The sequence below is a fragment of the Palaemon carinicauda genome, chromosome 37, assembly GCF_036898095.1.
Source record: "Palaemon carinicauda isolate YSFRI2023 chromosome 37, ASM3689809v2, whole genome shotgun sequence".
In the NCBI taxonomy this organism is placed as follows: domain Eukaryota; kingdom Metazoa; phylum Arthropoda; class Malacostraca; order Decapoda; family Palaemonidae; genus Palaemon; species Palaemon carinicauda.
Genome location: NC_090761.1, coordinates 28,270,360 through 28,292,515, shown reverse-complemented (window position 1 = coordinate 28,292,515; position 22,156 = coordinate 28,270,360). Strand labels below are relative to the sequence as shown.

At 40.1% G+C, this 22,156-nt stretch overlaps 1 protein-coding gene across 1 annotated transcript in view; it reads left to right on the top strand.

Annotated features, from left to right (window-relative positions):
• LOC137629048 (uncharacterized) overlaps positions 1–21,956 on the top strand; it is a 60,031-nt gene extending 38,075 nt beyond the window's left edge. Inside the window, exons 2-5 of the mRNA XM_068360316.1 lie at positions 9,870–10,141; positions 10,967–11,112; positions 13,266–13,956; positions 20,599–21,956. Of these exons, the coding sequence (XP_068216417.1) occupies positions 9,870–10,141; positions 10,967–11,112; positions 13,266–13,956; positions 20,599–21,867 (2,378 nt within the window). The 3' untranslated portion in view covers positions 21,868–21,956. The remainder of the gene's footprint in view (positions 1–9,869; positions 10,142–10,966; positions 11,113–13,265; positions 13,957–20,598) is intronic.
• The last annotated feature ends 200 nt before the right edge of the window (positions 21,957–22,156 follow it).

Below are 22,156 nucleotides of genomic sequence, written 5' to 3'. Positions count from 1 at the left end.
ACTGGGAACCGAATGAATTCGGTACCAATCTTGTCCTTGGTTTTTTCCATGGAATTCCAAAATACTTGGAATTCTAGGGAATTATATCCAGTGCCCTCGGTCACTCGGATTATCCATGGTCCAAGCTTATGGTAACCAGCCGGGCGAGATGCATGGAGCATGTTCTCCTTTACTATTTTCATTCTCTATGCATCACACCTTCATTAAGTTAAAATTAATAATTAATATTAACTTAGTTTAAGAGCCATTCTTATGACTCCCCCATACTCATTTTCTCTTTCTTCCACAGGAGGAGCAGATGAAGTGTGATTTCGCCTTCTGCGCTGTGAAACGCCCGCAGTTTTACGGGCATACGGCTTGCAGGACTCACGCCCCTTGTGCAGACAAGAAAGGGGATTTGAAGTTTTGGAATCCACTGGATTGTACGGTCTGTCAGGCTCACCTAGTTGAGGCCTTCCATAATCCTCCTTCAGCGGAGGTTAGAGACATTTCTCGTGAAAAGCTGCGCAAGTGGGTGCGTGGCTTCCAGAAAAATGCTACCGGACCGTACCTGGCCACCGAAGAACTGAGGTCACTATTGTTCCCTAAGGCCTCCCCTGACTCAGTGGTACCCAAAGACGTCATCCCCACTGTCCAAATTACGGTGGAACCTGATGTAGTCATGGCTCAGTCCATGCACGAGTGTCGTTTGGATTCCGAAGATGACGAACAGATTTCGGATGTCTCGGAAGACACGGAGAAAACGCTTATGGCTCAAGGAGCCGAAGATGACGAAGACAAGGTGGAGTACACCGAGTCGGAGCAAGAAGCTGCTCCCTCGTCCATCCCCCCTCCTACTCCTACACCGACGGAAATGTCTATTCCGTCTACCTCCTCGACTCCGGATCCTTCTTCTTCCACTCAAGAACTGATCCGGCTGATTAGAGCCGTCATGGACGACAGGCTGAAGGAGAACCAGGAGTCCATCAGGTCGATGATAGGATCCAGAGAGCCGAAGAAGATTTCGGTCAAGGATCTCCCCGCTTGCTCTCATGCCAACCCGTGGAGGTATGCAGAGCATATGGTTATTGCGACCGGCAGGATCTTTGTCAGTGATAAGATCGGCACGGTCCCTTTGGAAGATGTGGAGTTCTTCCCAAGCTTAGAGGCCTACCCGGACTGTTACGTCCGGCTTCGTTCCGAACCTGCCTCGAAGGAAGAGACCGAACCTAAGGAAGAGATAGTGTTCGATCTCGCAAAGGCCCAGGCTATGCTAGCCTCCGCATTCAAGAGTAGAGGCTTTACCTGCTCTAAGCTTCCGGCATTGAGCAAGAAGCACCCTACTTACGTTGCACCTGATACTGCGGTTCTTCCATTCTTGGAAAAGGCCTTAGCTGCATGCCTTAAAGCGGCGGAAGAAGGGAAACCCTGCCCTGCACTGGAGGAGTGCAGACCCTTCTCCATCGTGACCCCCCCTGACGCTCGACACTGGAAAGATGTTCAACATACTTTCGTCGTGGGAAGGCTCGATCCTGACGTCGCCGGACGTCAGTTTAATGAAGACCTCCCTAAGCTCAACGATCACCTCCTTCGCCGGGAACAAGACACGAAGGAGAGGCTTGCGGCATCTCTTTCTCATCAAGTCCAACTGGAAGTTATGGCCTGTGACACTAGAGTACCAGATCACTACATGGTACTCTCCAAATCCCACTTACTGACGGTAATGAAGGACTTGTACCACTTCATAAAGGCTCGAAGAGCCTGTCGTGAATTCGTGTTTGCCGGTGCCACCGTGAAACACGAACCCCGGAGGCTGATTTCCTCCAACATCTGGGGAAAGCACCTGTTTCCTTCTGACCTTGTGAAGGAAATCACTGACAGAGCCGCCACGGAGAATAGGAACCTTCTCCACAAGTGGGGCATGTCCAGGAAAAGGAAACCCTCTCAGGACGACGGACCTCAGCCTAAGAGGAAACCCCAAAAGTCAAAACCCCAGCAACGTCAGCAAAGACGTCAGTTTCCGGGACCCGCTACCTCCCAAGTGGTTGCCCAACCACAACAGACCTTTCAATTGGTCCCCCAACCGGTGTTGTCACAGTCACCGGTCTTCACCCCTGCCTTTGAGCAACCATCAACTACCTTTCATGCCAAAGGTAGAGGCTCATTCAGGGGTGCAAGCAAAGACGCATCTCGCCGTCCCTCCAGAGGTAGAGGAGGAAAGGGAGCTAGCGGCCGAGGCAGCAAGTCCTCGGGACACCAGAAGCAATGAAGTGCTTCCGGTGGGAGGAAGACTCCGCCAATTCCAAGATCGTTGGACCTTCGATCCCTGGGCACACAGCATCGTCAAGAAGGGTCTAGGCTGGAGTTGGACGCAACCACCCCCAATCTTCCAGCAATTCTTCCAGCAATCAACCCCCCTTCTGGAAGAATATGTTCTAGACCTCTTGAACAAGAAGGTGATAAGGAAGGTAAAGTCCACCAGGTTCCAAGGGAGACTGTTTTGTGTTCCCAAGAAGGACTCAGACAAACTCAGAGTCATTCTGGACTTATCCCCCCTCAACAAGTTCATAGAGAACAACAAATTCAAGATGCTGACGCTTCAACAAATAAGGACCCTTCTGCCTCAAGGTTCCTACACGGTCTCTATAGACCTGGCGGATGCCTACTGGCACATTCCAATGAACCATCACGCTTCCTCCTACCTAGGATTTCGACTCCAAAGGAAAAGCTACGCCTTCCGGGCCATGCCCTTCGGCCTCAATGTGGCCCCTCGGATCTTCACAAAACTGGCGGATGCCATAGTACAACAGCTCCGCCTAAGAAACGTCCAGGTGATGGCCTACCTCGACGACTGGCTAGTCTGGGCTCCATCGCCCGAAGAGTGTGCAAAGTCTTGCAATGAAGTTACCCAGTACCTAGAACACCTGGGATTCAAGATCAACGAGAAAAAATCTCGCCTCTCTCCAGCTCAGAAGTTTCAGTGGTTGGGAATCCACTGGAATCTTCAGTCACACCGCCTTTCCATCCCCCAGAAGAAAAGGAAGGAAATAGCAGGGTCTGTCAAGCGACTACTGAAATCCAAACGCATTTCAAGACGACAGCAGGAACGAGTTCTAGGCTCTCTACAATTCGCCTCAGTGACAAACCCAGTGCTTCGTGCACAGCTAAAGGATGCCGCGGGAGTCTGGAGACGCTCGGCATCCATCGCTCGAAGAGACCTCAAGAGACGGCTTCCAAACAGACTGCGACGCCTCCTAAAGCCGTGGTCGGAAGAAAAGGCCCTGAAAAGGTCCATTCCTCTCCAACACCCTCCTCCATCACTCAACATCCACACGGATGCCTCACTGGAAGGTTGGGGAGGTCACTCCCACCAGAAACAGGTTCAAGGTACCTGGTCTCCACTATTCAAGACGTTCCACATAAACATCTTGGAGGCCATGGCGGTCCTTCTAACTCTGAAGAAGTTATCCCCGCCGCCCTCGATCCACATCCGTCTAACCCTAGACAACTCGGTGGTAGTTCGTTGTCTCAATCGCCAAGGCTCAAGATCGCCCCAGATAAATCAGGTGCTTCTCCCAATCTTCCGTCTGGCGGAGAAGAAGAAGTGGCACCTGTCTGCAGTTCACCTACAAGGATTCCGCAATGTGACAGCGGATGCTCTATCTCGGACAAACCCGATAGTCGGAATGGTCTCTAGACGCAAGATCGTTCTCCATCTCTCACCAAGTCCCAGAACTTCAGATAGATCTCTTTGCAACGAGCGACAACAATCAACTTCCTCTGTACGTAGCCCCGTACGAGGACCCCAAAGCAGAAGCAGTGGACGCCATGTCACTGGACTGGAACAGATGGTCCAAGATCTACCTGTTCCCTCCCACCAACCTTCTGTTGAAAGTCCTCTCCAAACTGAGAACCTTCAAAGGGACAGCGGCCCTAGTGGCTCCCAAGTGGCCCCGGAGCAACTGGTACCCGCTGGTCCTGGAGCTGCAGCCCAAGCTGATCCCTCTCCCGGGCCCAGTTCTCTCTCAACAAGTACAGAAGTCGACTGTCTTCGCTTCATCATCGAAAATCAAGGACCTTCATCTCATGATTTTCTCTCCCTTGCCGCAAAGAAGAGGTTTGGGATCTCGAAGAAAAGTCTAGACTTCCTAGAGGAATACAAGACCGAATCCACGAGACGGCAATATGAATCATCCTGGAGGAAATGGGTCTCCTTTGTCAAGGCAAAAAATCCTAAAGAAATCACAATTGATTTCTGTATGTCCTTCTTTATTCACCTTCATGGACAAGGATTAGCAGCCAATACGATTTCAACCTGCAAATCGGCCTTGGCTAGACCAATTCTATATGCTTTCCAAATTGATCTGTCCAACGACATCTTCAACAAACTACCAAAAGCATGTGCTCGCCTACGTCCAGCACCCCCACCGAAACCGATCTCCTGGTCACTAGACAAGGTACTCCATTTCGCCTCCAACTTGGACAATGATTCATGCCCCCTCAAGGATCTGACTCAGAAAGTTATATTTTTATTTGCTCTCGCTTCGGGAGCTCGAGTCAGCGAAATAGTGGCATTATCAAGAGAAGAAGGACACATCCTGTTTACCGATTCAGGAGAAGTGACCCTCTCCCCTGATCCGACGTTTCTCGCTAAAAATGAATTACCCACCAAAAGATGGGGCCCTTGGAGAATATGCCCCCTGAAGGAGGATGTCTCTCTATGTCCAGTAGAGAGCCTCAAGGTCTATCTTCGCAGAACTTCGAACTTTGGTGGAGGCCAACTCTTCAAAGGAGAAACATCGGGCAGCGACCTGTCACTGAAACAATTAAGAGCGAAAATCACCTACTTCATTCGCAGAGCGGATCCGAACAGTACACCCGCTGGTCATGATCCTAGAAAAGTGGCATCTTCTCTGAATTTCTTTCAGAGCATGGACTTTGAAAGCCTTAAAAACTTCACGGGCTGGAAGTCCTCGCGAGTTTTCTTTAAACATTATGCGAAACAAGTGCACGAAGTCAAACATTTTGTGGTAGCCGCAGGTAGTGTTATGAAACCTGCACCTAACTCTGCGTAGAACAGTGAGTTACTTGGGACTCTAACTCTTCGGGTGCCTATGTTGACCCTCGAGCGATTCATAGTGATGTCAAAAAACACTTAGTGCTTTTATAACTGTTCTTATCCCAGGTGAAATGTCATAGTGTCACACAAGTGCCGCATGCCTTGAGCATGATGTGTTTTATTTAAAGACTTGCGTTCCTCGAGAACGAGTACCTACTAATATCTTGAAATTCCTTTTCAGATTCAAGAGCAAGCCTTTATTTCTATGTACATTATTATTACTGTAAATGAACTTTACTTTTGCTGTAAATTATTTAATTTCTGCATTGTGAAATAAAATTTCTATTTTATTACTTATGCGTCTCTATCAGCTCCTACTTACTATGAAATACATACCTGTCATAGTTTTATTTATTCCTCCTTTCTTATGGTTATGAAGAATTTAAGATGTTTAATCCTAAATTATATTCACCCTGACTAAGTAAGGTTCCTACACGAATACTTACTTCTGATAACCAAGAGATGAACTCTATACACAGTGCCCAACCACCACTGGTCTAATTTCAGAATGTTCCTATACAAATACCAAACATTCCGCTTCATCTCTAAGTTCTCCAAGTTCTTCTCTCAGGATGAATAGCCCTTCAATACCACTTTGACGTCGGCATAGCCCATGGGAACTTCACTGCCAAGGGGGGCAGGATACTTCGTCCCTATGGTTCTTTATCTAAGATTACTTTGCTGTTTTGTCAATGCCTAGGCACTTAATACTGGGGGAAAATCTACCACGATACATTGATTCTCTGGTACTCTTCCATCAGGACGCCATGGCTTGAGCCCAAAAAACGGATTTTGAGCGAAGCGAAAAATCTATTTTTGGGTGAGATAGCCATGGCGTCCTGATGGACCCTCCCTACTACTTCGTCCAGCTTTGTTCCCACCCTGTGCTACTGTATCATGGTGATGGGCAGCAACTGGCTTCAGGATGAAGACGGGCGTGACGTCATTAGAGCAATGGCGTCTGTTTGTTTACGTCTCGAGTATCAGTAGTAGCCACGAGTGAGATTAGCTGTGGAACGGCTCCCAGCTATTCTCAGTCCTTACACACCGAAGCATTAACTCTGTTCGGGGTGAAGATAGCTATGTGGCGCGTTCAGACATGCGCGTCCCCTGTTGTATTACGATGTCTTAAAGGGAAACCTTTGAGATACTCGCTCCAGAAGTTAGAATTCTGTGATAACCTGTGGTTAAATTCTCTGGGAATATCTTAGTAGTCTTATACCCAAGGAAGCTACCAAAAAGGAACCTTCCATCAGGACGCCATGGCTATCTCACCCAAAAATAGATTTTTCGCTTCGCTCAAAATCCGTTTTCTTTTAGCGAGTCATATTTGCACCGACTCGCATCGGTACCCTTTTAGCTCGGAAAAGTTTCCTGGTCGCTGATTGGTTAGAATTATCTTGTCCAACCAATCAGCGATCAGGAAACTTTTCCGAGTTAAAAGGACACCGCTGCGAGTCGGCGCAAATATGCATCGCTAAAAGAAATTAACTATAGTGTAGACTTGAAGGGGAATTGTTCAAAGCCAGGTGCCCTCCCCTATTGTCCATTTCTCGCTGTGTTGAGTATAACGTTCTATCAAATACATCTCTGGTTGGCTGGATCCCTAGTCAGGCTGGGAGGAGAGTGGAGAAGAAAAGTCCCCTTTTGTAATTTTTGTGTGTGTGTGTGTGTGTGTGTGTGTGTGTGTGTGTGGGTGTCAGCTACATCCAAAATTGATGGAGGTGCCTTGGTAGAAAGATACATTTTCGTTGCTGTTTTAATATTGTTATTGTCTCTGTGTTCATTTTAGTTTACTAGTAACCACAGCAAACGTATTACTCGAGACGAGATCGACGAAGTCTTGGTAACCATTCTACGCATATGAAAGTCTATTTATCTTATCCTAAAATATTCTCTTAGAGAGCTGTTCTATCTTATTTCTCTTCTCTTTGTTTCGTGAAGTTTTTAAAGTTTATATGTGAATTATCTAATTTAATGATGTTAGTGTTCTTCAAATATTTCATTTAGATTGCTTATTCTTCTCTTGTAGCTTCTTTATGTACTTGCTTCCTTTCCTCGCTGTGCTATTTTCCCCTGTTGAAGCCTTTGGGCTAATGGGATTCTTGCTTTTCCAACTAAGGTTATAGCCTAGCTTGTAATAATAATAATCCTAACAATAATAGAACATGAAACGTATACAATGAAATGTGTGTGTATATATATATATATATATATATATATATATATATATATATATATATATATATATATATATATATGTATATATATACATATATATATATATATATATATATATATATATATATATGTGTGTGTATATATATATACACACACATATATATATATATATATATATATATATATATATATACATATATATATATATATATATATATATATATATATATATATATATATATATATATATACATATATATACTGTATATAAGATGAAGCATGCAAGGCGTTACCAACTGACGTCTCATGCTCCTGAAATTGTTCTCGGGGCATCTTTTGTTACGCAGTTAATGAAATGCATCGTTCTTCTTCAAAGGCCGGATCTTTATGGCCACTTAAAGTCATTCAGACGGCATGGATGCCTTCGTACCCCGGCCCAACCGCACAAACTACGTAATTTCCATGCTGCAACATCCCCAGATCCCCTTACGGCACACAGCTAAGAGCCACGTCAGCTTCTCAGTTACCGCAAGTTATCACGTCTCCGAGTTCGATAAAGTGCTACATATTATCTATTCAACTACTTGGGGTAATAAAAAAAAACCTGTTCAACTCCTGATGTAAGTTCGTGAGCATTTAGCAGAGTTAGCCTGGGATCAGACACTTGCAAAGTGTTGTGGTGGCCGATGAGGTAACGTCTCTGATCACTATCGATGGACGCCAGACTGAGGTTCGAGTCCCGCTCAAACTTGTTAGTTTCTTTGGTTGCTGCAACCTCACCATCCTTGTGAGTCAAGGATGGGGGGTTTGGGGGACCCTATAGGTCTGTCTGCTGAGTCATGAGCAGTCATTGCCTGGCCCTCCTTGATCCTAGCTTGGGTGGAGAAGGGGTTAGGGGTCTTATCATATTTATGTATGGTCAGTCTCTAGGGCATTGCCCCTTGCCTCTGCCATTCTTCAGCGTCCTTTAAACCTTTAAACTGTCTGAGTATATGAATTATGAAGTGAATTCTGTGTTGGTCATTGTGGGTATGATGTGGATAGCAATACTCCTCTTCTTTTTGTTTTTTTTTTAATTCAAAGATGAATAACTAACTGGTCTCTTCCTGTCCCTCGGGTAGGGGGAGAGGGAGTAGCCGTGCCCTGGTGAGAGGGGGTACCTTAAGAGGTACGTTCTTGAAACCACAATCTCAAGTTAATCTGCGTCTGTGTGCGTGAGTATGTGTGCACATCTACCTAATATTTAGCCGTCATTTTTGACGGGTCACATACACTAGTCTTGAATAAAAAATCTTATCTAACGATCGACTGCAAAGTAAAATTGATTCTATTTTATAAATCTTAAAAATAACTTCTGCATTTCATGAAATTTTGTAAAAACAAAACTAAAGGTTTAAATGCTTCTCATGAATGGCAGAGGCAAGGTACAGTGACATTACCCTATCAAGCAGGACAATGCCCTAGTGACTGACCATATTACGTATGATCAGAGCCCAAGCCCCCTCTCCTCCCAAGCTAGGACCAAGGATGGCCAGGCAATGGCTGCTGATGACTCAGAAGATAGACCTATAGGCTCCCCAAACACCCATTCTAAGCTCACAAGGATGGTGAGGCTGCAACGACCAATGGAACTTATGAGTTTGAGCGGGACTCAAACAGGGTATTCTTTTAACCCTGGATTCAAACACCAGTCTGGCGATCACCAGGCAGAGACGTTACCAATAGACCACAACAATGTTTTCGATAGTAATCAGAGAAGTTAATTAGGAAATAAACACGAAACTCTATTTGATTCATCCACATTCAACATCTCCATTCCCTTTCCATATATTTTTTTTTTTTTATTTATGTTAGCAATTTTCTCCTATACATTGATAACTCCCCCTCTGTCGTACATGAAGTTCTAATTTATATATATATATATATATATATATATATATATATATGCATATATCTATCTATCTATCTATCTATCTATCTATATGTATATATATATATATATATATACATATATATATATATATATATATATATATGTATATATATATATATATATATATATATATATATATACATATATATATATATATATATATAAATATATATATATATAATTCTCTCGTATACATTGATAATTCACTCTCTGTTGTACATGAAGTTCTAATATATGTATGCATGTATATAAGTCTATATATATACAGAGAGAGAGAGAGAGAGAGAGAGAGAGAGAGAGAGAGAGAGAGAGAGAGAGAGAGAGAGAGAGAGAGAGGTTAATAAATAATCATGTAAATTACAGTGTGTATATATATATATATATATGTGTGTGTGTGTGTGTGTGTGTTTGTGTGTGTGTGTGTGTCCGTGTGTGCGTGTGTTAGAGTGAGAGAGAGAGAGAGAGAGAGAGAGAGAGAGAGAGAGAGAGAGAGAGAGAGAGATAAATTAATAATCATGTTGTACAGCACGTGGTCCATATGTTAGAAATTGTAAAAAAAGAAAAAAGAAAATCTGATCAGACTCTTCAAACGCTGAACGAATCTTAATATTTCCCAACAAACTTCTTCTTTTCTTCTTCTTTTTTTCTAAATTGCAGAAGAACAAAGTGGAAGCAAACGGAAGCCGCCCTCGTGTTCCCGCTGCAGCAACCACGGCAAGGACTCCCCCTTGACGCACCACAAGTGCCCCTACGAGGACTGCGACTGCCTCCTGTGCAAGCTGACCTGGGCGAGGAAGATGGTCATGCGCAAACAACAGCAGCTCTGGCGCCATCGTAAGGAGACGCAGAAGTGGGAAGAGAATCCTGGTGAAGCTGCTGGTGGTGGTGAGGGAGAGGCTGAAGAAGGTGGAGGGAAGCAAAGGGAAAAGGTTAGTGATTCGGCTCATTTTCTAGTTTCCCCTGTTGGAGGCCGTGGGCTTATAGCATCCTGTTAAGGGCAGTCATTGAATTAGATTTTCTTTCTATTTTCCTCTGTTGGAGGCCTTGGGCTTATAACATCCTGTTTTTCCGAATAGGGTTGTAGCTTAGCTAGTTATAATGATAATAATAATAATAATGATAATAATAATAATCACAAACTTGCAGCAAATGTGTTTATGTTTGAACAGGCTGACATAAGTCTCTTTTTATAGTTTGTATATGAAAGATCTGTTTTACTATTGTTACCGTTCTTGAAATATTTTGTTTTCACTGTTCATTACCTCTCATAATGTTTATGTATTTTTGGAGCCCTTAAAGTGTTTATGGCATCCTGCTTTTCCAGATGGAGTTGTATCTTAGCTAATAATAATACTAATAATAAATTAATAATAATAATAATAATAATAATAATAATAATAATAATAATAATACACTCAGGCAAACTTCCTTCATATGTATGTAAGGAACAGACTAACTAGAGAGCATAAGTTGCCAGTAGATTATTATGACAGCACATTTATTAAAGCATGATAATTAGGACTTTTTCTTTTCATTTTTTACCAACTTGATGCTTTTAGTGTTAGAGTCCATATACTCGGAAAAGGGTGAATATCTCTCTCTCTCTCTCTCTCTCTCTCTCTCTCTCTCTCTCTCTCTCTCTCTCTCTCTCTCTCTCTCCTCTCTCTCTCTCTCTCTCTTTCGTATCCTATAAACTAAAAGTATGTGTAGCCTATACGAGCCGAAAGATTGTCATTGAACTTTTTCTTTTGCAGTACTGTGATATGTGCAGAAACCATGGCGTCCTGATCAGGAACAGAGGGCACAAGAGATCGTGCAAATTCGAGAATTGTCCGTGCGATCTTTGCAGTTTCACGCGCAAACGGAGACAAATTATGCAGCTTCAACAAAAAGTCAAAAGGTTAGTTTTAATCTCTCTCTCTCTCTCTCTCCTCTCTCTCTCTCTCTCCTCTCTCTCTCTCTCCTCTCTCTCTCTCTCTCTCTCTCTCTCTCTCTCATTGATATCAAATATTCTATTTCTTACTACCCAAACCTCTTCAGTGCAGTGAACCCTTCCAAACATCTTCCTCTATTTCAACCTTATTTCTTTAATAAACACTTAACATTTTCTCTGCTTATCCTGAATAATTCTCTCTCTCTCTCTCTCTCTCTCTCTCTCTCTCTCTCTCTCTCTCTCTCTCTCTCTCTCTCTCTCTCTCTCTCTCTCATTGATATCAAATATTCTATTTCTTACTACCCAAACCTCTTCAGTGCAGTGAACCCTTCCAAACATCTTCCTCTATTTCAACCTTATTTCTTTAATAAACACTTAACATTTTCTCTGCTTATCCTGAATAATTCTCTCTCTCTCTCTCTCTCTCTCTCTCTCTCTCTCTCTCTCTCTCTCTCTCTCTCTCTCTCTCTCTCTCTCTCTCTCTCTCTCTCTCTCTCTCATTGATATCAAATATTCTATTTCTTACTACCCAAACCTCTTCAGTGCAGTGAACCCTTCCAAACATCTTCCTCTATTTCAACCTTATTTCTTTAATAAACACTTAACATTTTCTCTGCTTATCCTGAATAATTATCTCTTCTCTCTCTCTCTCTCTCTCTCTCTCTCTCTCTCTCTCTCTCTCTCTCTCTCTCTCTCTCTCTCTCTCTCTCTCTCTTTTGCAACAGATAATATCTTGCCATAAGTGAAGATGGCAAAGGGGACCCATATATAGTATATATCCTTTGTCTAAATAGATAAAATCCTTTATAATCTTTATTTCCTATTGATATTACAATTTTAAATATATAACATTGTCTCCCATGTTATAAAGGTCATTAAGGTTATATTTTTCAGTGTATATCTCGGCTTGCTACGTTTCCATTTCACGAACATTTAGTTAAAGGGACTAGGAGAAAATAATAGCCAAATTAAGCAGAGTTTTTGTGATATATACATATATATAAAATTCATATATATAAATATATATATATATATATATATATATATATATATATATATATATATATATATATATATATATATATATATATATATATATATATATATATATATATATATATATATATATATATATATATATATATATATATATATATATACTTATGTATGTATGTATATGCGTGTGTGTGTTGCTTTATGCTCTAAAAGAAATTGAGTTTACGGTTTCCTATTAAATTTGACACGTCAACATAATATTACATATTTATAATAATTATTAAAAAAAATTGTAATTAGCTTCAAATAATCCAAAATTACACGTTTCCCTGTGAAACATTTTGGGATATTTTTTGTTAGTTTTCTCCATTTCCACTATTAATGCTTTATTTTACTAATTTATTTGTTCCAACATTCATATAAAAGACTTCAGTCACAAATAAGTTGGAGAATCTTAATAGTGAGATCGTACTAGTAATAATTCTAACTATTTCATTCCTTCACCTCTGCCAAGTAGGTTTTGAAATCGAATCAGTTTATTTATTTATTTATTTGTCTGTGTGTCCGTGGACAGGATGACGTCAAAACTACTAGACAGATTATGATGAAAATTTCATTATAGATAGATCCTAGGTCACGGACGACCCCATCATGATAACAATTCTGGATAAACATTGCCTTTTTTCACCATATACAGTCAGCTTATGAAAACGGGGATGCGCTGTCCATAGATTTTAACGTATTGTTACAGTAGATTCATCAACGGTCAGTCTATGAAAAAAAAAAAAAGTGTTTCGTCCGTAGATTTGAGTAAAATGTTGGTAATATTCATTGGCGGAGGTCTAAAATCTCTGATTGCTCTTGTCTCTTTTAAATTTCCACCACATCTTTGTCTTGGTCAATATCTTCATTGTCATGAACATTAATTACATATCATACGTTCATATATTTGATAACATTCCTTTAACAATGACAACTGCAATAATTCCTGTCTCTGTTAGTCCAATTATTTAATAATTGTCATTAAATTGAGCCCCTCCCAGCAGGTTCTATTTCACGAGATAACTGATATTTTAGGTCTATACTTTACAGATCATATAATACTCAATGCCTATACTTTCCAGATCGAAGATTACAACACAGCAGTTCCAGGAAGCAACTGAATGGGTGGCCAAGCTCACAGCTGAACTGGCAAGTCTAGGGATTGAAGACGTCCCTATGTCAACATTAGTAACACCTATGGCACCTACTTCGAATCATCCTTCACATGGACCCTTTCCTCCTCCCAATCCCCCTCCCGGCCCTCCTCCACCAGCCCCTATCGAATGTCCCTATCCGTCAAACATTCCCCCTGGGGTCTTGGCGTCTAGCCACCAGATAGAGTCCTTCCCCCCTCCCCAACAGCCTCCTTCCTGCAGTCGCATGGCAGCGAGGGGGCCTCATTTCATGCCTATGACACATGTCTCTTCAGCAGAACATTATCCATCCACCTCCTACTCCATGGATCCCGGCCCTTCTTGCTCCTCTCCCTCGACCTCGTGTGCCCTAGCAGGAACCGTGTCTGGACATCCCTCTTACGGGATGGCCTGTGGCAACGTCCATCTGACGATGGATTCGTCGACTTCCTTCGCATCCCTGTGTCCTCCTTCGCCGTCCTACACCTCCCTGTCCGCCTCTCCTCTCTCTGACTACGACCCATCCTATCCAGGCTGTCCTTCTCCCTTGCTGCCTTATTTTACCACCGACAACCCCAACCGCGAGATGACCTCCATCCCACAACAGTCTTGTGCCATGATCAGCAACGCGCAATCTTCGGTTAGTAAAAAGAAGCGTTTTCATTTTTTTACTGTTTTTATCATTTTCTCCATAATATAGTGACATCTAGAAGTTTAATTTTGCCTGTTATCATTTTTTTATTTTTTGTATGAAGAAGAATTAGACTGAATTTTTGATTTTAAGTAATTTTTATGAAAGGACATTTGAGTGACTAAATATTCTTTTAAAAACAATATTGGCAGAAGTTCCACCTGTTTATTAATTAAGAGAGGCCACCTAAGTTGAATAGCCTCAGCAACTCAGGTAGCAATATCGTTTGTCAATAAACCTGGAAAATAAAAAGACTGGAGTGCATGCATGTGTCTGTATGGTCAGGCAGCTTTTCTGTACTGTATGTGTCAAAGTATCTAGGTTGCCAGACAGCTGCTCTATACCGAACGTGACAAAGTAGCTAGGTTGCCAGACAGCTGCTCTGTACTGTACGTGTCAAAGTAGCTAGGTTGCTAGACAGTCGCTCTGCACTGTGCGTATCAAAGTAGCTAGGATGCCAGACAGCTGTTCTGTGCTGTATGTGTCAAAGTAGCTAGGTTGCCAGACAGCTGCTCTATACCGAACGTGAGAAAGTAGCTAGGTTGCCAACAGCTGCTCTGTACAGTACGTGTCAAAGTAGCTAGGTTGCCAGACAGCTGCTCTGTACCGTACGTGTCAAAGTAGCTAGGTTGCTAGACAGTCGCTCTGCACTGTGCGTATCAAAGTAGCTAGGATGCCAGACAGCTGTTCTGTGCTGTATGTGTCAAAGTAGCTAGGTTGCCAGACAGCTACTCTGTACTGTACGTGTCAAAGTAGCTAGGATGCCAGACTGCTGTTCTGTGCTGTACGTGTCAAAGTAGCTAGGTTTCCAGACACTGCTCTATACTGTACGTATCCAAGTAACTAAGTTGCCAGACAGCTGCTCTGTACTGTACGTGTCAAATAGCTAGATTGTTAGAACGCTGACCATCCAGGTAGGCCATCCTTCTTCGAAAATAATCTTCCTAGATTGTGATATTGGCTCAAAACCATCTGGATTCGGCATCATACACCATGTGTCCGTTTTAAATGACTGGTTGCAGTCTTAAGGGATGTAAAAAATCCCTTTGATTATCGTACACGCACACTCTCTCTCTCCTCTCTCTCTCTCTCTCTCTCTCTCTCTCTCTCTCTCTCTCTCTCTCTCTCTCTCTCTCTCTCTCATTATGTTTGAAAATAACACCTATTCTTGATCTTAACTCTTGAGGAAGAACGCATTTGTTAATTGAGGGAATGCCTGATATATTAGATAAAATATATTCATAATCAATGAGAGAAAATAAAACCAATTCCCTTTGCGATAATTGAATTATTATTCGCAGGATTTAATAGAGAACTTAGCAGAAAAATCGAATGGCCATGTAAGAGTTCATGAAAGAAAATGGAATACGTATATATAGAGTATATGCCAGAAATACAAGAAATTCGTGTATGCATAATGGAAGGAAGTGTTAGAAAAATATTGATAAAGTATATGCATGGTATATGAGAGCATATCATAGTGAGGATGCTTAAGGTAGATATCAAGACAGGGAAATCCAGAAAATAATTAAATAGGTTAGTGTATGAATGTATGGGATACAGAAAAATATGGTGAATATTGAAGAGATTAAAGAGAAGAACTGCTATAATGAAGGAAATGAGTACATGTAGAATTAAAGCTGTGCAGAATTTGCAACAGCTTCCGGGTGAATGAATGGAAAGGTTATGTTTAGGATAGATATGAGGAATGAAAAATTAAACGAGTGTGTGCAAGATATAAGAAAAAAAGCAATTGGGTAAGGACGTTATTATTATTATTATTATTATTATTATTACAAACCAAGCTATAACCCTAATTGGAAAAGCAAGATGCTATAAGCCCAAGAGCTCCAACAGGGGATAATAATTCTAGCTTGAGGAACGCCAGATATAACATATGGCACCCATAATGAAGATGAGAAAATATCTTCTTACTTCCCATTTTCTTACTTTGAAAACAAGTGTTTATGATAACACAGTCAAATCCCTTTTTTCTTTTTTCTTTTAGTTTAAAAAACGGTCAGAAGCAACTCTAAAATCAAAGCCAATATACGAACTTCCTGATCACAATCAAGGGATTTCTGTACAGCATTGGAGATTGTAAGAAGGGCATCACATGCTACAAGGCCTTTACGAAAACCAAATTTTAAACTAGGGCAAAATATGATTTCCTTCAGAAAACCTGTTTTGACGTTTTGCTAAAAGACGTTCAAAAACTTTAGATGATATGGGAGTTATGGAAATTAGGGGGTAATCAGTTGGACTTACGCTACCACAAACACATTTACTTAATGGAGTAACATTACCAATTCTCCAACAAGTGCCAAAAGCTCCTATTCTTACTAACTTGCTATATATATATATATATATATATATATATATATATATATATATATATATATATATATATATATATATATATATATATATATATTGTATATATATATATATATATATATATATATATATATATATATATATATATATATATATATATATATGTGTGTGTGTATGTATGTATGTGTCTGTATGTATATATATATATATATATATATATATATATATATATATATATATATATATATATATATATATATATATATATATATAGATAGATAGATAGATAGATATATAAATGAATATCTACATACATGCATATATATTTATATCTATCGATCTATCTATCCATCGAAATTATATAACGTATATATATATATATATATATATATATATATATATATATATATATATATATATATATATATATATATATATGTGTGTGTGTGTGTGTGTGTGTGTGTGTGTGTGTGTGTTTGTTTGTAAAACATTACGTTTATCTTCCCTTCCATTTAGTGACTCCCTCGACCGCAGGAAATGAACAATGTTCTTTCCCTGACATCTTACAGGAAAGGAAGAATGTCATGTCCTTAAGCTACACAAATTTATTATTAAAATTCTAAGCCATTAGCTGCTCCCAGGACAACATTAGTACTAAGTTTATAATTTTGTTTAACTACATTCAACTCTATATATTTTTGACTGCAAATTTACTTTTGAAAAAGTAAATTGCTCAGAAATATCTCAACTAGCCCCTGAACAGTGTGCAGAATAAATATATATTAGTCCTACCTTCGGCACGCCACGTGACATCATTCGAGAATACATTTTATTATGATACGCATATTTCAAAGGTCGTTTTATATTTAAGAGACATTCAATTAACTCTGGTATCTAAAGCAAGAATGTAAATTAACCTTCAAGACCAGTCTACTTTGAAAGCGATTATGAAAAGAAAAAAATAAAAACATTCCGGTGAAATAATGAACAATAAGATCACCCCACACAGCTATGAGCATATTGCAAAAGAGGCATCAATTGTCATTCATTGCGTTATTTCTGGGATGATGTAATGCTTATTAATGAGTAGTGATTGGTGTTGCTTCAATAACATTTGGTCATTTTGCAGGATAACGTTGCAGTTTCATTGCATGCTCCCTGCATGATTAATCGAGCTCATAGAATAGTCTAGACTCATTGTGATCCAGTGTTGCGTCATGGCGTGAAGCGTGGCTCTCCCTTTATACACACACACACACACACACACACACACACACACACACTTTTGCCTGAGGATATCTCAGGAAAAAGATTTGCTTTAATAAACGGACGGAACTTTGCTTAAGACAAAGCAAGATTGATCTTGTGATTTCGTCAGCTCTGGGGAAAACAGGAGGAGCAGCCAATGCGCGATTCTAGAATGATTTATTTTGCTCTCTCTCTCTCTCTCTCTCTCTCTCTCTCTCTCTCTCTCTCTCTCTCTCTCTCTCTCTCTCTCTCTCTCTATGATAGAAATATAATAGACAGCATTTATAATGTACTTTCTGTTCATAAAAATATTAGTGTTTAGTAAGTTAATCTAATATAAGCACGTGAGGGTCTAGTTAAGGTAAAAATTATAAAAAATTACATTCGAATATATTTGTTCAGAACACGATGATAATGAAGATAAAAAACATCCCACAGTTCACAAAGACTATTTCAGTTTAGGAATTATTATTATTATTATTATTATTATTATTATTATTATTATTATTATTATTATTTTCCTCTGCCAATGAGGTTGAAAGGAGGTTATGTTTTACCCTCTGTTTATGTGTTTGTGTGTGTGCGTTTGCTTGTGAACATCTTCCTGACCACAATTTTAATCGTAGAGTAATGAAACTTGCAGGGATTAACTGTTTTGGAAAAAGCTGGAAATTATTAGATTTTTGAAGGTCAAGGTCAAATGTCAAGGTCACGGTCAAGCAAAATGTCCAATTCACGTAATCAGCCATAAGTTTTGATATTGCTGTCACAGAGACTTCAAACTTGGTTTATTTTGATCGTGTGAAAATCAACGCCAATTAATGCATGTTAAGGTCAAAGGTCAAGGTCAAGCAAAAGTCCAGAAATAAACTGCCCCGCCAGAGGTCTGCGCTCTATTGAGTGTCCCTCTAGTTATTATTACTATTATTATTATTATTATTATTATTATTATTATTATTATTATTATTATTATTATTATTACACGCTAAGCTACAACCTTAGTTGGAAAAGCAGGATGCTATAAGCCCAAGGGCTCCAACAGGGAAAAATAATTCAGAGAGGAAAAGAAATAGATAAAACTACATGAAAAGTAATAAAATTTAATATAATGTATTTCAAGATAAGTAACAAGATTAAAACAGATCTATCATATATAAACTATAAAAAGAGACTTATGTCAGCCTGTTCAACATAAAAACAATTGCTGTACGTTTGAACTTATGAAGTTTATCTGATATAAACTTTCTTGGCGACTGTGATATTTCTAAGAGAGAGAGAGAGAGAGAGAGAGAGAGAGAGAGAGAGAGAGAGAGAGAGAGAGAGAGAGAGAGAGAGAGAGAGAGAGAGTGTGTTGCAAGGATTTTGGATGTCTCAAAGACTTTTTAGTCCGCCTGTGGAGACTCCATTTGCTCTTTGGTAGAGCGATTCACTTAAGCACTTAGAGTTCTTATGATCTTGTCTAACTTATTCTTGAACTCGTTTACCGTGTTACTGTTTACTACATGCGCTGGAAGTCTATTCCATGTATTCGCTCTTTTGTATGTAAACAAATGACCAACATTGAGTTATGTATCTTTTCAATTCTAGTTTGTATCCGATGTCGTTAGTACTAACACTCATTTCTCTGTTTCAGATTTACCCCGAAGTAATGCAAAGTAACTCTCAGCTTTGAAAGATTTTCATGCCGCTGATGCTCTGAGAGGAAACAGATTTTATAGTCATTCCAATCACTGTGATATCACAAATCATAATAAGTTTTAGCTCATTTTCTCTGCCTTTGGTCTAACGATATGCCATATGTTCTGCTGCGCCTCGGAAGACTGGATCTTCTGATTGGAACTGTCGTGTCGTACAAGGGAATTTTCCTTCTTTGTGGTGGACTCTCATTTTATCAAACAATCTACAATTGGACTCTCATTTGATTAAATAAGCTACAATTGGACTCTCATTTGATTAAACTAGCTACAATAAATATGAGAATGTTTCAATTCATTACCATTTATCCTCCTTTCTTAGCGGATTCGATTCTGTTTCCGAGCCCCGATTAGCGAGTGCAGTGTTCGTACAATGGTTCTGTTCTAGAGTCTCCCAATTTTATCTGGACCACCCTCTCTGCAGTCAGTATAGCAGTGCTTCACAGTTATGTGGCTTTCGTTATAGCTTTGGTTACAGCTTACTTTTCTCATTATTATCCTAACTTACACCGAAACATAGAATAATATAATCAAGCCCTCAAATACCACTGGAATAGTCTTATAGTCTCCTTGAAATATTCCCATGATAACTAAAAATGCTGACATCGTGATACACAAGACATGTTCGGTGCAATGGATATCAAGAGCTAATACTAGGATTCTCTGAGCTTTGGTTAACCTCCATAGTAATTTGATTTCAATATAATTTGCACATTTATTTCATCAAATGAAAAATAATATATAATAAGACCTCTGAAGACTTGCTGATCGACTTAAACCACTGTGATACTGTTAACTAAATTGACTAATTCTTAGTAGGCCTACTGAGGCTGTCCCCCGAGCCCCTCTGAGTTACAATTTCAAGAGGAAATATTCAGTCTCAGGAATGAAGGCGGAAGAAAACTTGAACCGCCTCAGGTACTGTGCCCTTCCACATATGATGACAATACTTAAGACTAAAGTGGAGAAACAAGTAGTGCTAAGACTATCGCAGAAGAAGGACAATCTCTCTCCCATGGCATCAGATATATATTTTGTGGGTGAAACTCAAGAGAAACGAAGCGTGCTCCCAACGGTCAACAGCCAATGAAAATCTTTCTCAGCTGCCATAGTTACTTTGCCAGTTGTGCTCTCGTCAGGCACTGAAATACTTACGAACTTTAATAAACAATGAATAGATAATTGCAACTTGATTTTTAATTCAGCCAGGAACACCTTAGCAACAGTAACCCGCACAGCATAAAGGTACTTCTGTAAGAATGTCTATTATTTATTAAACATATACTAAGATGATCTATATCTGTCTTTGCAGGAGCCATTAGACTGTAGTGATCATCCAATACACAGTTCTAGATCTCATAAACATGCTCATAACAAACTTCAAGAACATATTGAAAACCCTAGTATGCATATCAATAGAACCTTTTATAAGAGCCCTCAAAGTACTTACCCCGGTTGGCCGGCTGAACCTCGAAATACGGCTGAAATGACTCCAGAAACTTACTGGACTGGACAAAGAAGGAGGAGCGAAGGGGTCATCCAGCCAACTTACTCGCTCAATCAGAGACGGAACAGCGATAGCATTTTACAGGGGTTCATTTACCGACCGAGTCAGAGGAGGAACAGTGAGGGGGTCATCAAGAAATGTTATGGACAAAGCCAAAGAGGAAATAACGATCCTTTTATCCAAGAAGGCTATGTACAAGAGGATAGCGGTGCTAGCGAAGGGGACTCTGCTAAGCACTTCAAGTCAGACTTGAGGGATAGCAGTGAAGGGGTTATTCAAGAATGTCATGAGGCAGAAAATAGGACGCGAAGTGTCTATCACCCAGATCAGAGGAGAAATAGCGATGGGGTCATTCTCACGAGGTACAGGCTGGACGAAAGACGGAATAGCGATGGAGTTATTAGGAAATGCTTTCCTCTGAGCCAGAGAGGAAACTCTGATAGGATTACACAGAGGTCTGTGATGGAGAAAAGTGATGAGGAAATCCATAGTGGCTTTAGGGAAAATGAGAGAAGAAGCAGCGATGAAATTAGTCAGGGTAGCTACAGTATTGAACATCGAAGAAACAGTATTGATTTTGTCCATGAAAACTACAGATTGGGTGAAAGAAGAAACAGTGATGATGCCTTGAAGGGTTTTTACTGGCCATATCAAAGGAGTGATAGCGGGGAAACCATCCCTGAGAACTGGCAAGGGCAGAGAAGGGACAGCGATGAATACATCCAAAGAAGTTTCCTATCAAACAAAGACCACTTTTTCGAGAATACTTTGAGGAGAGAGCATGAGGTCCTGGAGAGACTCAACAGGACGGTGCCAATTATTGATGCCAGCGTGACGTACAGTTCTGATCACCGATCCCATTACCCGATACGCCCAGTGCCGGGAGAGGACGAAAGCCAGCAAGCTACCGGCATTCGAAAAGATACCAACAACCCAAGAATAGACGACAGTGACACTATGATGAGCTGGAGTAGTCACCAGACTCTTGATGAACATGCTCATCCTCCTGAGCGAAATGACGAGGAAATGGAAGGACCGCTTGACCTGACGACCCGTTCATCCGCGAGAGATTGAATATTTCCTCTTAGTTGATTAACAAACCCAAATGCAAAGCCAATATACTATTAACATTATGAATAGAAAAGGGAGACTTTGAAATAAGTGTTGTATACCACTGATTTATGAAAGCAAGTCTGAATTAACAATAAAATATATGTAAGTAATATATAAATAAAGACAATAAAAGCCAATATACGTCAAAAGTAAATCATCTTTTTATCAGATTGACTCAAGAATTTTAAATGCTAGAATTTCTTTCAGTACTTTAGCACTGGACTAAGATAAGAATTACGACTGCAGCATT